The 14,359-nt window shown below is 42.2% G+C and overlaps 1 protein-coding gene across 7 annotated transcripts in view; it reads right to left on the bottom strand.

Annotated features, from left to right (window-relative positions):
• Positions 1 to 14,359, bottom strand: part of SIPA1L1 (signal induced proliferation associated 1 like 1) — a 375,846-nt gene that overhangs the window by 61,584 nt on the left and 299,903 nt on the right. For all 7 annotated transcript variants that reach the window (XM_036842740.1, XM_036842743.1, XM_036842742.1 and 4 more), the window contains one exon: positions 5,325 to 5,594. In XM_036842740.1, coding sequence (XP_036698635.1) covers positions 5,325 to 5,594 — 270 coding nt within the window. The remainder of the gene's footprint in view (positions 1 to 5,324; positions 5,595 to 14,359) is intronic.

The following is a 14,359-nucleotide window of genomic DNA, read 5'->3' as shown; positions in this document are numbered from 1 at the left end:
GAGATATTGCACAGTAGGGGATTAAAAGAAAAATGAGGAAGGAGTCATGGGGGACACAGCATTTGGGGGGGATAAGACAAATGCAAAGAACTGACCAAAAAAAAAAAAAAAAAAATCAGGAGGAAAGTTTTGGAAGATAAGGAAGAGGAGCTTGAAAGAGGAGGGAATGGCAAAAGGTACCGGATACGCCGAAGCCCACAACATCCAGTGGCTCTGGAAATACAGCAGTCAATGGGGATGCAGTCTGAGCAACCCCAATGAAACTCAAGAATTCCATGAGTCAAGGTCCTCATGTCAACTCAAACAACTATGATCCAGGAGGGCAGTATTTGAAAGAACAAGTCATGCAACTTCTAGCCACAGCTAATATTCCAAACAAAGGAAGAGTAAAGAATAAATGTGTGCTGGCTTTGTCTGAAAACAGAAAATGACACCGTGAGGATTATTAACACAGAACCTGTTCGAAATAAACCTAGAAAACACTTCCTTGAAAATAAAGATTGAGGGACTTCCCTGGAAGTTCAGTGGTTAAAAGATCCTGCATGGGGCTTCCCTGGTGGCGCAGTGGTTGAGAATCCGCCTGTCAATGCAGGGGACACGGGTTCGAGCCCTGGTCTGGGAAGATCCCACGTGCCTTGGAGCAACTAGGCCTGTGAGCCACAACTACTGAGCCTGCGCATCTGGAGCCTGTGCTCCGCAACAAGAGAGGCCGTGATAGTGAGAGACCCGCGCACCGCGATGAAGAGTGGCCCCCGTTTGCCGCAACTAGAGAAAGCCCTTGCACAGAAACGAAGACCCAACACAGCCAAAAATAAATTAAAAAAAAAAAAAAAAAAAGATCCTGCATGCAACATGGCATGCCCCGCCCCCAAAAAAGAATGGACACGCAACTAATTATGCTGAGAGGAGAACTCTTTTCGTTTGTTTCAACAGTATCCTCCAGCACAATCTTCATGCTCTGTATGGTGCAGCTGTGTCTGCAGAGGAGGGCGGCATTAGGGAGGCTGCAAGTGTAGCCAGCTGTAACTCCGTAAAGGAACCAACACTCCATCCAGCTGCTGAGCGCCAAATACAGCAGGGAAAGGGGAATAGTATGGTATCCAGGTAAAATGCAAAAGTATCATGGTTCAGTAAGATCTGACATTAAACATTTATATAAAGCCTGGAAATATTTCATCTACAAAAAAGAGAAAGGAAAATTCCTTTGTGTGCCAACATGCCTGTTGTTTATGCAAAGCCTCTGAAATAGTTAAGCTTTTCTGAACATATTAACCCAGATCAGGGTTTTATTACTGATCCCACATTATGTTTAAACACAGTAATGTGTTAAGTTCAATGTACTATAGCCAGCTATTTACTTACTTACTTACTTATTTATTTATTTATGGCTGTGTTGGGTCTTCGTTGCTCTGCACGGGCTTTCTCTAGTTGTGGCAAATGGGGGCTATTCTTTGTTGCGGTGTGCGGGCTTCTCAATGCAGTGGCTTTTTTTGTTGCAGAGCACGGGCTCTGGTACGCGGGCTCAGTAGTTGTGGCTTGCGGGCTCTAGAGCGCAGGCTCAGTAGTTGTGGCACATGGGCTTAGTTGCTCTGCCGCATGTGGGATCTTCCTGGACCAGGGCTCGGACCCGTGTCCCCTGCATTGGCAGGCAGATTCTTAACCACTGCGCCACCAGGGAAGCCCTAGCCAGCTATTTTTATTTCAGTCCTACCCTTACACTCTAGATAAATTTGAGGCCAGAAGAGTGATTGCCTCATATTACCTATTTTTGTTAAATATTAATTCTGTCAATAAGAACTACTCCCACAAATACCATAAAATTCTGTACTTGAAAGGCCACTTAGAGAGCATAAAGCTCCTGTATTTAAACCCAATCAAATCAGACTTTTTTCTACTTAGATGGCAAATGCGCCATCTGTTCTTACTGCCTCAGTTTCTCTTAACAATGTACAGAGAGCACAATTCAGTGAAATAATTCTTGTTAGAAACTCCAAATACCAACACCTTTTAGTAGATCAAAAATCGTGACCTTGGTACTAAAGGAAAAAGGATAATCTGTTCCACAAGTATTTTTTAAAAAAATTATTTCTAATGGCCTTTAACTCTGGGATCCTGCACACCATTTAAGAAAATCTATGCTTCTACAAGCAGTAGATTAAGTTTCTACAAGCAGTATATTCAGGTTTCATCTAAAATGAACCGTGCTGGGTCCAACCGTGGTGAATGAAGTAGGCAGATTTGTGCAGCACGTGCAGAGTAGGCTTGAGGCGGCTGCTAACTTAAGCTTAAATACAGCTGGTTTCTCTACAGTTAAACACAACTTGCCTAAACTGGAGGAGAAAAATAAATGGAACAAACCAACCATGTAAAGGCAATACAGCTGACCCTTGAACAACATGGGTTTGAACTGCGTAGGTTCACTTCTACGGGGATTTTTTCAATACATACACTACTATGATTACGATCTGCAATTGGTTGAATCCGAGGACGTGAGGGTCAACTACGGGACTTGAGCAGGTGCAGATTTTGGTATCCATGGAGGGCTCTGGAACCAATCTTCGCGGATACCGAGGGACCATCCTTTAGTCTCAGTATCGGGCTCATGCCACTATTGGTAAGGCAAGATTCAAGGAATGGCAGACCTGGGCATTTGTTTTGACTATTTGTGATTCATCTGAACGGTCCATAGCACACTCTAGATGGCCCAGGTACAAATGCAAATGGCACCCAGGGCAGGGCTGGCATGAAGGGGAGAGTCAGATGGAGGAGGTGCGCCCGGCCAGGGGCCTCACTTCCACATCACAGTAAGGTGGTTTGTTCTCAGTAAGACTATGAAGGGAATGCTTAAATTTTTTAGTTATATTTTACTACGTTTCATGGAGGAAATTATATTCCCAGGTACACTGTATGAATCTGAGGAATCTGGAAGTATTCCCGATGAAGGTCACAAGTCTATTCTATACTCAAATATTCTGCAAACAGTAGCAATACAAAGTTTCTCAAATAGTACCTTCTATTTATGACTCAAAGTTGAAACTTAAATAAGAAATATTGCTTTACTAAAAGTTAAGAATGATGGGATAGGACAGCGAACTCTTAAATTTTCATGAAAGAATAGCCGTCTAATTACCACACCTTTCAAAATGAAGAGGAGCCAAATAACCTGAAAATGTAAAGCTTAGATTTTACAAGCCCTCTGTCATAAGATCTTAAATCCTACTCCAATGTCCTTAAGGATCTCTGAAACTAAGAAGCCTTAGAGGGAAGTGAGTAGAGGTTAAAAAACCACTGGCAGCCTCACTTCTGTCACTTTCCTCTTATAGCTTGGAGAGCCACAGGGCTATTATTAGTCTTAAAGGGAGAGCACGCGGATTCCCTTTCCTCTGGGTGGAGTTACGATGAAAGGCAGACACAAGTACCCACAAAAAAGAACCTCTAGAACTCAAAGATCTCCATCTGGAAAAAATGGAGTTGTCTTCAGCACTAAAAGTTGCTTGCATCGTAAGAGGATAATTAGCTACAAAAAATATTTTCACTTTCAGAGGTCAGTATGTTCAGCAATAAGCTTTAGTTTCTGTTGCAGAAATTAAATTCGACGTGGAATCAAAATATATTCTGCTATTTTATTATAGGGACTGTTGTATAAAGAAAATAACACAAATCCAATTTCACTCATAAAAGCCTGATGACTGTCCTGGAGAGAAAGAAAATAGCACTGAGAGGAACAAAAGGTCCTTCTCTAAACAATGGTTTCCTAGGTTCATCCTTCCAAATGTGGGCCAAATCATGAATTCCAGTTAACACACACCTCAGAGGGAGCCAAGTTTGGAATGTGCAGAACAAAGAATTTATTCAGCGACCACTTGGATGCTTTTCCTTCTCGAAAATAATGAAAGCAAGAGGAGTCCAGATGGGAATGCAGCCACTTTGGGAGAGGAATCCTTTATTGAGATAAATAGCAAGGCTCTGTAAATAAATCCCCAGTATTACATGAGGAATTTTAGAAAGACAACTAGGTTTTTTTTTGGTTGTCTGTTGTGATTAAACTATTTCTACATGGTATTCTAGTATTTCTGCAATAGTTAAGTGACAATGTTTTATGTCTTTTAAGATAAAAGACATCATTGTGTGGTTTTTAAAATCTCCGACTTTCTGCTCTCAACTTGAACCAATGACTCCTGAAGCATAGCTGGGATCTGTTTTCCTTGGCGCCCTGTTCTTGCTGGACCTGGTTCCTGAGGCTCAGATGAGTCAGGCTCACATTTTGGCTCCACAGACCTTCCTTCTACCCACAGCAGCTCCTGGAACAGAGACTTCTCCCCACCAGCTCTGAGGGTTCCTGATCCCTCTGCAGTGCGGGGGCCACAAAAACACTCAGAGATGTGATCAAGACAAGCACAGTGGTGGGGAAAGGACAGTGCATGGACAGAAAGAAGTTGGCTTCTTCTAGGAGGGCACTAGCAGGTCATTGAGTTCAACCGTCTCCTTCATTAGCCTAGGTAATTTGGGGTAACTGAATCTACAGTGCAATGATTTAAAATTATGTAGTCCATTTGTATTCACATTTTAAGAGTACTTTATCGAGTTCAATTTTTGGCCGAGGTTCTTAGTTCACAGTGCTGCATTTTACAGTGAATTCGAGACAAAAGTGCTAGGGCATCCTGGTTAAGGAAGAGTTCACCAGTTATCACCTGTGAGGGAATCCACTGTGACTTTCAATTTAACAGCAAACCTCGTTTTGTTACTTTCTGGGATCCCTCAATCCCTCTCCTTTTGCTTACTTTGCTCAGGACTGAGTGTTTTAACATATCCACTATTTTCTTTTACATTCAGAGCAGTGGTAAAATAGGTTTGTGCTATACTAGTGGCTTTCCCTTCTCACAATTCTTTATTAACAAAGTGACACAAACACAGACACTCAACCAAAAACCTGCATTCTCTTGCCACTGTTGTATCACTCATCTCCAAAAGACAAAGACTGTCAAAGATGATGATATGGTCAATGTCACCTCAAAGAGTCTGCCAAGTTCTAGTTCACATGGCTACTGAGTGTGCAGTGATGATTTCTGTTGATACCCCATGAAAATGAAAGAGCAAAGCCCAAATACCATTGTACAGAGCCGAATGCTTTGCTGGAATACATCTTCACTTATCCTGATGGCTTTGGAATGCTGCCATGTTTTGAAAACCACTAGTGCATGCATCTCAGTTTTAAGTCTTGATTTCTAGTAAAATATGGGAAGACCTAAAGCTAGTGCTTATGGGCCTGGTGCTATTTAAATTTGGGGCAGAGATTTAGAGAAAAGCTTGGGGGGCACACTCACCGCCTCTCCAGTGGGCGCCCGTCACTGGAGATACTTCGAGGAATGTTGGCGGCCCTTTCTGGAGGAGGCATCTTCCCATCTCCTTTCCCGGCATTCAGCCTCGAGGTCATGGGACTCTGCACCTGGGACGGGACTTGAGGTGAATGAGGCCCCTTGTTGGCATTCCTCTGCCACTTGTTATTATTTCGAAAGGGAAACTTGAATTCGTAGGAAACCCCTTCGTTCATTTTGTACTCCATCACTGGCATGCGGTAGGTCTCAGAGCAACTCCTAGGGGGGAGGGCACAGAGAGAAGAAAAATCAATATTGCTTTTTCTTGTTGGTGGAACCACACTGATTCTCATTAACAGTTAAAATGGATCAAACACTTCATTCTCAGTTTCAAACCATCTTTCAATCATTAGGCCTATAACTATTTTCCTTTCAAAAACCAGAATCTCAGGAAGTATTATACTAGTATTTTCCTTTGCTCAATCCTAAATGTTGAGTCTGAGATATGGAGTCTTGAAAATTCAGTGAGACCTATGGTCACCCTGGTGGGGATGGGGGTGGAGTAGGGGGCAGCGTCAGCACTGAGACCTGGGGAGGGAAGGTGCCCAGACAGCATGGTGGGAACAGACCCCTAAGATGGGACCTCGGAGGAAAGAGTCAGCTTTATATCCTTAATCGTAAGGGAAGCTTTAGATCCTTCCCTTACGATTAAGGATCTAAAAGGGTATATAGTTTTGAATTCGTTGGGATCCTGATAGTCAAAAATAAGTGGGGAGAATTCTTGAAATCCAAACTGAGAGCCAAATTGAGCTCAGGAGGAGGAAAAAAAAAAAGCCAGTTATTGAAATCAGCAATTATCAAATCACCAGGGAACAAAGCATAATCTGAAATCAGGCCTTTTTTTCCCCCTTGAAAGCTAGAAATCTCCCATAGCAGAGCCGTCCCCAGGCAGCAGTCTGAGTGAAATTAATGGCAGGCACAAATGTCTTCCATCACTTTACCCTCTTTTTGTACCATCATTCCATCCCCCAAAACTTAGGAAACGAGAAACCCACTTTCCATTACCTTTACCCAAACAACCAAGGAAGGTTCGACCAATTATTGACTTGATTGATAGAAAAATTACTGAAAAAACCTACCCCCACTAAAACATTAACTCAAACTGTGCATTTGAATTTCGTCACTAAGAGAAAAAATGACTTTCTCTCTTAAAGACATTTCAAAGATTGAGAAGCAGGTGGGAAGATCTGGAAAGAAAAGATTAAGAGTAATTACGAAATAGTCCTTTAAGAGGTACTTTAGAGATAGCGTAAGGAGAGTCCAGACCAGTGCTGCCCAACAGAAATACAACATAAGCCACAAATAGGAGGCACGTATGTAAGTTTTAAATGTCTAGCAGCCATACTACAAAAATGAAACGAAACAGGTAGAATTAATAATATGTTTTATTTAACTCAATATACCCAAAATGCTATCATTTCAACATGTAATCAATAAATCAGTATTAAAAACTTTACGAGACATTTTACATTCTTGTAAATTTGGAGTGTATTTTATACTTAGAGCACGTCTCACTTGGGACCAGCCACGTTACAATGGCTCTGTAGCCACAGGTGACTCATGGCTCCTGTACTGGACAGTGTAGGTCCAAAGGGCATCCAGCTGAAGGCCTGGTCTTGATTTGGGGAAGGGGCTTATGTTGGTGGGAGAATGAACACGATGGAACGGGCCCCCCTCTATGACCTTGTCCGTGTTATCTCAGGGTATGACTCATGACATTTTAAATGTACCCCACCATGCGTCCTCTCCCACGTCTCCATGACAGCCACGGGTTTTGAAAAGTGCTGCTTTTGGAGCATGTGCATTTGCTGGGGTCCTTGCCCTCCTCAGTCTTAGCCCAAGTCTCCAGTGGGCACCTTTGCTTGGAGTTTCCTTAACCTCTCCCTCCGACTCTTCAGAAGCCTAGGTCAACCTTAATCTGACCCTATGCCCAAGATGCTGCTGTGCCCCTTTTAATGGTTTGATGACAATGGCTTTCAAATGTTTTGGACCACAATCCTGGTGACAAGTACATTTTACACTGTGATACAGCACAACCACAAATACACACACACATACACTCTTCCTCTGGTCAGCTTCCATTCTGCTATATTCTATGTTAATCCATTTCATTAAAAAAATACATTGGGTACAACCTCCTAAACTGATTTCATGATCTACTTAAGAATTACGATCTGCAGTTCGCAAAACACTGTATGGCCTACTTGACATTAGTTTCAGCAGTTATTGACTTCTTATATAATAAACGCTTTTCTCTGAAATGAAGGATAATCACCTTAGGCCTTGATATAATTTCTAGTTTTGAATCAATATTTCTGACAAAAATATGCCATTACCATACTTTTTTGGTTGTTAACACAGGTGTTACTGCAGTATATCTGAAGTCTTTCATTTCTGATCATGCAGTATCCAGAGCTCTGGATCTGGAAATACAAGAATGTTGCAAGAATGCAAAATGCAAGAATGTTGTAGCTTGCCACAGGAATATTAATAAAAATTTATAATAATGCATGGAAAAATTTCTTTCTACCTCAAAATCAGTACTAGCTTTACTTCTCCTCAGCAATCGTCTGTTTAACTTGTAAACTCAGTGGATCATATCATCCATGTCCCTTTCTGTTGGCTGCTAGGAACCAACCACATGTACAGAACACGTACAGACCTTTATCATGTATTCCAGGGCATTAACTTTTCAAAAATTTCCCCCTTGGCCACGTTTTCCATTTACCTTCCCCCATTCCCCATTTCCCTACCACACATACACAGAGATTCCCTCACTGAATTTTAATTCTGTACCTTCATAGGCTGATTCAAGCCCATATTGCATCAGGGTAGAGAATAAGTAAATAATTAAAATAGAAACAATAATAATGTAATATCAAATAGACAATATCAGCTTTGGGGCCTTAGTTTCTTTGTAAAATGAAAGACTTGTAATTGATAATTACTAAACTTTCTTCTAGTTCAAGCACTCTTTGAAAGAGTCTTTTTTTTTTTAATTTTTATTTATTTATTTATTTATTTATTTACGGCTGTGTTGGGTCTTCGTTTCTGTGCGAGGGCTTTCTCTAGTTGCGGCAAGTGGGGGCCACTCTTCATCGCGGTGCGTGGGCCTCTCATTATCGCGGCCTCTCGTTGCGGAGCACAGGCTCCAGACGCGCAGGCTCAGTAACTGTGGCTCACGGGCCTAGTTGCTCCGCGGCATGTGGGATCTTCCCAGACCAGGGCTCAAACCCATGTCCCTTGCATTGGCAGGCAGATTCTCAACCACTGCACCACCAGGGAAGCCCCTGAAAGAGTCTTTTAAGCTGCATAACGTTTAATACTAAATCTGGTTAAAAGATCCCATTAGCCAAAGATTTTGTCTTCTCTCTAGTCTATATTTCATCCCCACCACCCTTAGCATATTATTAGAGACCTTCTGCATATTCCATAATCATAGAATGAAGTAAGATAAGGCCAAAGCAGGGAGAGAAGATTCATTTACAGAGAATGAAAAGCAAAGATTCCACAGTGCTGAACCTTTGCCATCCCGCCACTTCTGACTGCCTTCCACGGGGGGGCGGGACACCACTAGCTTCTGCTCCCTTACTTATCCCTGTGAGAATGATTCATGGAATCCAGAAGTGGGCTGTACACTGAAGGACAAAGATGAAAGCTGGTTTTTAATGACATGCATGAAAGTTCATAAAAGGATTTATATTATATTACTCCAAGTAAAATCTGGTGTTGAACAACAAAAACTCGGGCACCTAGAGCTCACGATGGGCCAGCACTAATCTGGCTGCCCTACACTAACTCTCTGAAGTACGAGTGTCATTATCCCCATTTATCAGATGGGGAAATAGAGGCCTAGAGAGATTAATCTGCAAAGACTACACAGTTAAGAAGAAGTGGCAGAGCCAGGATTTGAACCCACAGAATAAGTCTACTTGTAGATTAGTCTTATTTTAGTCACTAACTAAAGAACATTTCTACTCCAGGTTGCCAAACTTCATCTTATACTGACTATTGCATTTCATTCGGGAATGGCCTATGACAAAATGTCAACAATTCTTAAAGAGCTATGCTCAAAAGGAATTACAATTTCAGTGCTAAAAGTGACACATGGTGACAAGCTGAAACCATAACTTAATTGAAAAGTCACTCCATCTTCTTTCTCTTTTTCAGTCGTTTCATTCTAACTTTTTCCTTTAATTTCTTATTACCCACTACTCTCTCCTTTATTCCTAAGACACTAAGAAATACAGATAGAAAAATCAGCTGAGCGGTATATTGAACAGAACATCACAACACCTGGACTCCTGAATCAGAAAAGTTGGATGTTTGGGGAAAGCTGTGTCCCTAATCATTCATGTGACTTTGGCTTGGAAAAAAAAAACTTAACCTCTTTGAACCAAAGTTCCTCATCTAAAAAAAATGAGAGACTTGAACCAGATGATTTCTCACAGCCCTTCTAGCTCTAAAGTAGGATGCTTTTGCACTTTGAAATAATTGCTTTTTAAAATGAAGAAAAAACTTTGCAACCCATTCTTACTTAAAAGGTAATCTGGTCCTTTTAGGTAACATGTTTTTAGCTCTTCCTCTTGAATGGCCCTTGATTGCTTTCTTTAGGGAACTACATTCAATATTTTGTAATAACCTATAAGGGAAAAGAATCTGAAAAAGAATATATACACATATATGTAAATACATAACTGGATCACTGTGCTGTACACCTGAAATTAACACAACAATGTAAATCAACTATACTTCAATTAAAAAAACAAACCCATAGGCCGGTGGCCCTCAACAGAATGATGGCCTGCCACTCCCATGCGATACCATTCAGAGCATCACAACTGAATCTGCTACCTGGGTACTTCTCATTTTGCCTAGAGAATGACTGCTCAAGAGTCAGAGGTCACAGACACCAAGACATACAGCTGGTCATACACTCTGACTGGCGATGGAGGGGGTGGGGGTCCCTCCTGCAGTGCAACATCTTACTCCCTGCGGGGAGCCTTCTGGTGACGTCTGCAGGCAAATCCCAAACCTGTTTCTGCCAAGACTGTTTCCATCATGCTGTCATCCTAGTTGGACCTATTCACTCTCTGGGCAGCTACTAAACCTCTCTAACCCTCATTCTCCGCGTTGTTTCAATGGAAATGAGGCTGCCGTGAAGATTTTTTTTAAAGCCCAGTACACAGCAGGGGCTCAGGAATTTTGCTTTACTTTCCCTGTCCTCTCTTCTCTTTAAAACAGTTGCCTTTGGAAACAATTCATAGAGGGTCTGCTTATGTCCTGTGAATAGGGAAAAGAGCTTGATTTAACAGGTGTTACTAAAGCCCCATTTGTTGTTGTTAAACTGGCTTTTTCACTTACAAGCAGCTCATGCAGCTCAGTATCAAAAAAACAAACAACCCAATCCAAAAATGGGCAGAAGACCTAAAGAGACATTTCTCCAAAGAAGATATACAGATTGCCAACAAACACACGAAAGAATGCTCAACATCAGTAATCATTAGAGAAATGCAAATCAAAACTACAATGAGGTATCACTTCACACCAGTCAGAATGGCCATCATCAAAAAATCTACAAACAATAAATGCTGGAGAGGGTGTGGAGAAAAGGGAACCCTCTTGCACTGTTGGTCGTAATGTAAATTGATACAGCCACTATGGAGAACAGTATGGAGGTTCCCTAAAAAACTAAAAATAGAACTACCATACGACCCAGCCATCCCACTACTGGGCACAATACCCTGAGAAAACCACAATTCAAAAAGAGTCATGTACCACAATGTTCATTGCAGGTCTATTTACAATAGCCAGGACATGGAAGCAACCTAAGTGTCCATCAACAGATGAATGGATAAAGAAGATGTGGCACATAAATACAATGGAATATTACTCAGCCATAAAAAAGAAATGAAATTGAGTTATTCGTAGTGAGGTGGATGGACCCAGAGTCTGTCACAAAGAGTGAAGTAAGTCAGAAAGAGAAAAACAAATACCATACGCTAACACATATATATGGAATCTTAAAAAAAAAAAAAAAAAAAATGGTTATGAAGAACCTAGGGGCAGGATAGGAATAAAGACACAGACGTAGAGAATGGACTTGAGGACACGGGGAGGGGGAAGGGTAAGCTGGGACAAAGTGAGAGAGTGGCATGGACATATATACACCACCAAATGTAAAATAGATAGCTAGTGGGAAGCAGCTGCATAGCACAGGGAGATCAGCTCGGTGCTTTGTGACCACCCAGAGGGGTGGGATAGGGAGGGTGGGAGGGAGACGCAAGAGGGAGGAGATATGGGGCTATATGTATACATATAGCTGATTCACTTTGTTATACAGCAGAAACTAACACACCATTGTAAAGCAATTATACTCCAATAAAGATGTTAAGAAAACAAAACAAAAACCACCTGCCTTTTCAAAACTAGTGACTCTTCCATGTGAACATACGTGGGTGCTTGTGGTTACATATGATCCCCACGCCGGTGTCTGTGTCCTGGGACCCTCGGATCCCCGTGACCCTGAGAAGCACGCGGCTGGGGACGGAGGGCAGCGTATTCCCAGGAGGCCTGCTCTTCCTGGCGCTGGCGCGGCAGCACTAGCTGACAGACAGGAGAGTGACCCGTCAAAGAGCAGAGCAATTAGCTGCAAGGACAACAGCCGTGGGAGTGTGAAGTGCGGAGGAGAGGAAAAAGTGACAGCAGAGCATTATCTTATTTTGTTGAAAACTGTACCAAGGTGTTAATGCTTCAACTATTCCTCTGAAGTTGTTTCTAAAGGAGGGAAGGGGAGAGCAGGCTTCTAGTCCTCCAGAGGTATCAAGGGCATCGTTTCAGACCCACCTAGAAGGTCTGATGGTGGCTTTTCTGGTGGAAACTCTAGAGCAAGGGGCAGAGTGTGTCTCCGAGGCCCGAGGGGCTGTGCGGTGCGTCGCTCCTTCAGCCCAGCCCCCCATCCCACGCTCTAATGGGGGCAGGTTCCTAACACTCTTCTGTCCCGTCACTGCCAGCTCCCTGGCTATGAGAGGATGACGATGATGCCCCAGAAGCGGTGCTGGGAGATGAAGACAAATCCAGCAAATACTACACATCAAGGTTCTTTTCCCCAACAGAAAGCCAGTTTACCATCATATCTCTGCTTATGCTGGTACATAGGAAAGGATTTGTGTCCCAAGCATACAAAGTTAAGAGTTTGGATTCTGAAGTTAGACCTGAATTTGCCAGATGAGGCTGGGGAGTTACTAACCTTTCTGAGTGTTGGTTTCCTTTAATTAGGAGTAATATTAATACTACTACTTCATAGGGTCGTTATAAGGATTAGATGTGCAAATCCATATAAAAGTGTTTTTTCTAGGGTCTGGCACATTAAAGTAATACTCGGCAAATATTAGTTGTTTTTACCAATACACCGCAGAAGACGTATCTAGCCTAGTATTTTGCTGTAGACAAATCACCTCCTGTCATGGACCTATCATCTATCCAGGGCCAGGCCTTTGGACCCATCTTTCTAGTAACTACTATTCACAATTCAATGGCAGTCATGTTGCCCATTCCATCCTATCTCCTCACACACTCACACACACCTATTTCCCTCTCCCCCATACGAACTGAAGAGCTTAGAAACACGGGGAAAGACCCCTGAGCAGACAAGATGGTGTCGCAAGATCTACAGGCTTCCTCTTGAGTAGATTAGTCCTTAGACCAGCGTCTGTTAACTCTGTACTATCTAAGGTTGACAAGTTATACAGCTTGGTTATCTTCTCCAGTTTATAGATGCCTCTTTAGACATATAAACTATAAAGCAGACAATTTGTAGGAAAGACCTCGGGATGGAAAACAGACAAGAGGAAGAGGAGGATCACAGAGCCCTTGGAGAGTGCTGTAAGGACCCAGCTGCCTTTCTGATCACCCTCAAGAGTCATTCTTGAATTGCGGTTCAGCAAAATACCTAACATTAATATGATGTGGTTGAGGAAAGGAAGGCAGCACTTTCAGAATATACCCTCCCTGCCCTCAAGACAGCTAAAACAAAAAGTTCTGGATATAAATTCTGGTTTCCAGGGAAATCCAGTCATCCGAATGGGAGCATTTCTTAAAACTATCAGACAAAGGGATTTTCACCACATTCTGACATCAGCACATAATCTCTGGGCCATCTAGGAGGTAAGCAGTATTAAATACCATCCCAAGCACAGTCTGGTCTATAACACTTGGTTTCAAGAACTGAAGTACATTGATATTGTCATTGCGCTTACTTTTTAAAGGGCACAAATAACCCCTCATAACTGTTTACATATTCTGCCATCTGATGTTCATGAATCTATGAGAGCTCAGGTGTAGGACTGGTCATGTTTTGAGGGAAAAAATAGCATAAAGAATATTGTCTTGGCTTCAGAAAGCCTAAGAATTAATTGCCAAAGCTTAACAGAAACTCTTAGAAAATAACGGGTTCAAAGCAAATTAACAGATTGAAAAAAAAACCCAGCAAAAACAGCATGTGCATGCCCAAAGGAGAAAAGAAACAGTTGATTAAATTTGTTCCATCAGGAAACCTCCCCAGAGACAGAGAAATTAAATTTTCAACAGTGCTGCTGGCTTGGCAGGAGCCGGGAGGGGCGGGGAGCTCCTGGGCTTCCCTTTGGGAAAGTCCGGGAACCAAACTGCCCAAGCATCACAAGCAGGACCAGCTCATTTGAAGCCAATTTCTGACACATGCAGATGCAGTTAAGAAAAAGCTTGCTAAGTCACATTCAGCCCTCCAGGCTGAGAGAGCAGGGGTCAAAAACAGCACTTTGAGTTTTGGACAGCAATTGGCTACAAATGGGAGATTTGAGGGAATAAGAGTGTCACGGAACATAAAGGAAAAATGTCTAACAGTTTGTCACGCTGAGTCTCTTTTTAACATTAAGTGTTCACTGTTTCTCAGCTACCGGTGCAAGATGTTTAAGATGGATATTACCAGACATCTCTATCTGTAATGG

This window comes from Balaenoptera musculus, chromosome 2 (genome assembly GCF_009873245.2).
Source record: "Balaenoptera musculus isolate JJ_BM4_2016_0621 chromosome 2, mBalMus1.pri.v3, whole genome shotgun sequence".
NCBI classification, from domain to species: Eukaryota; Metazoa; Chordata; class Mammalia; order Artiodactyla; family Balaenopteridae; genus Balaenoptera; species Balaenoptera musculus.
The sequence above is the reverse complement of the archived record's forward strand: the minus strand, read 5'-3'. Positions and strand labels throughout refer to the sequence as shown.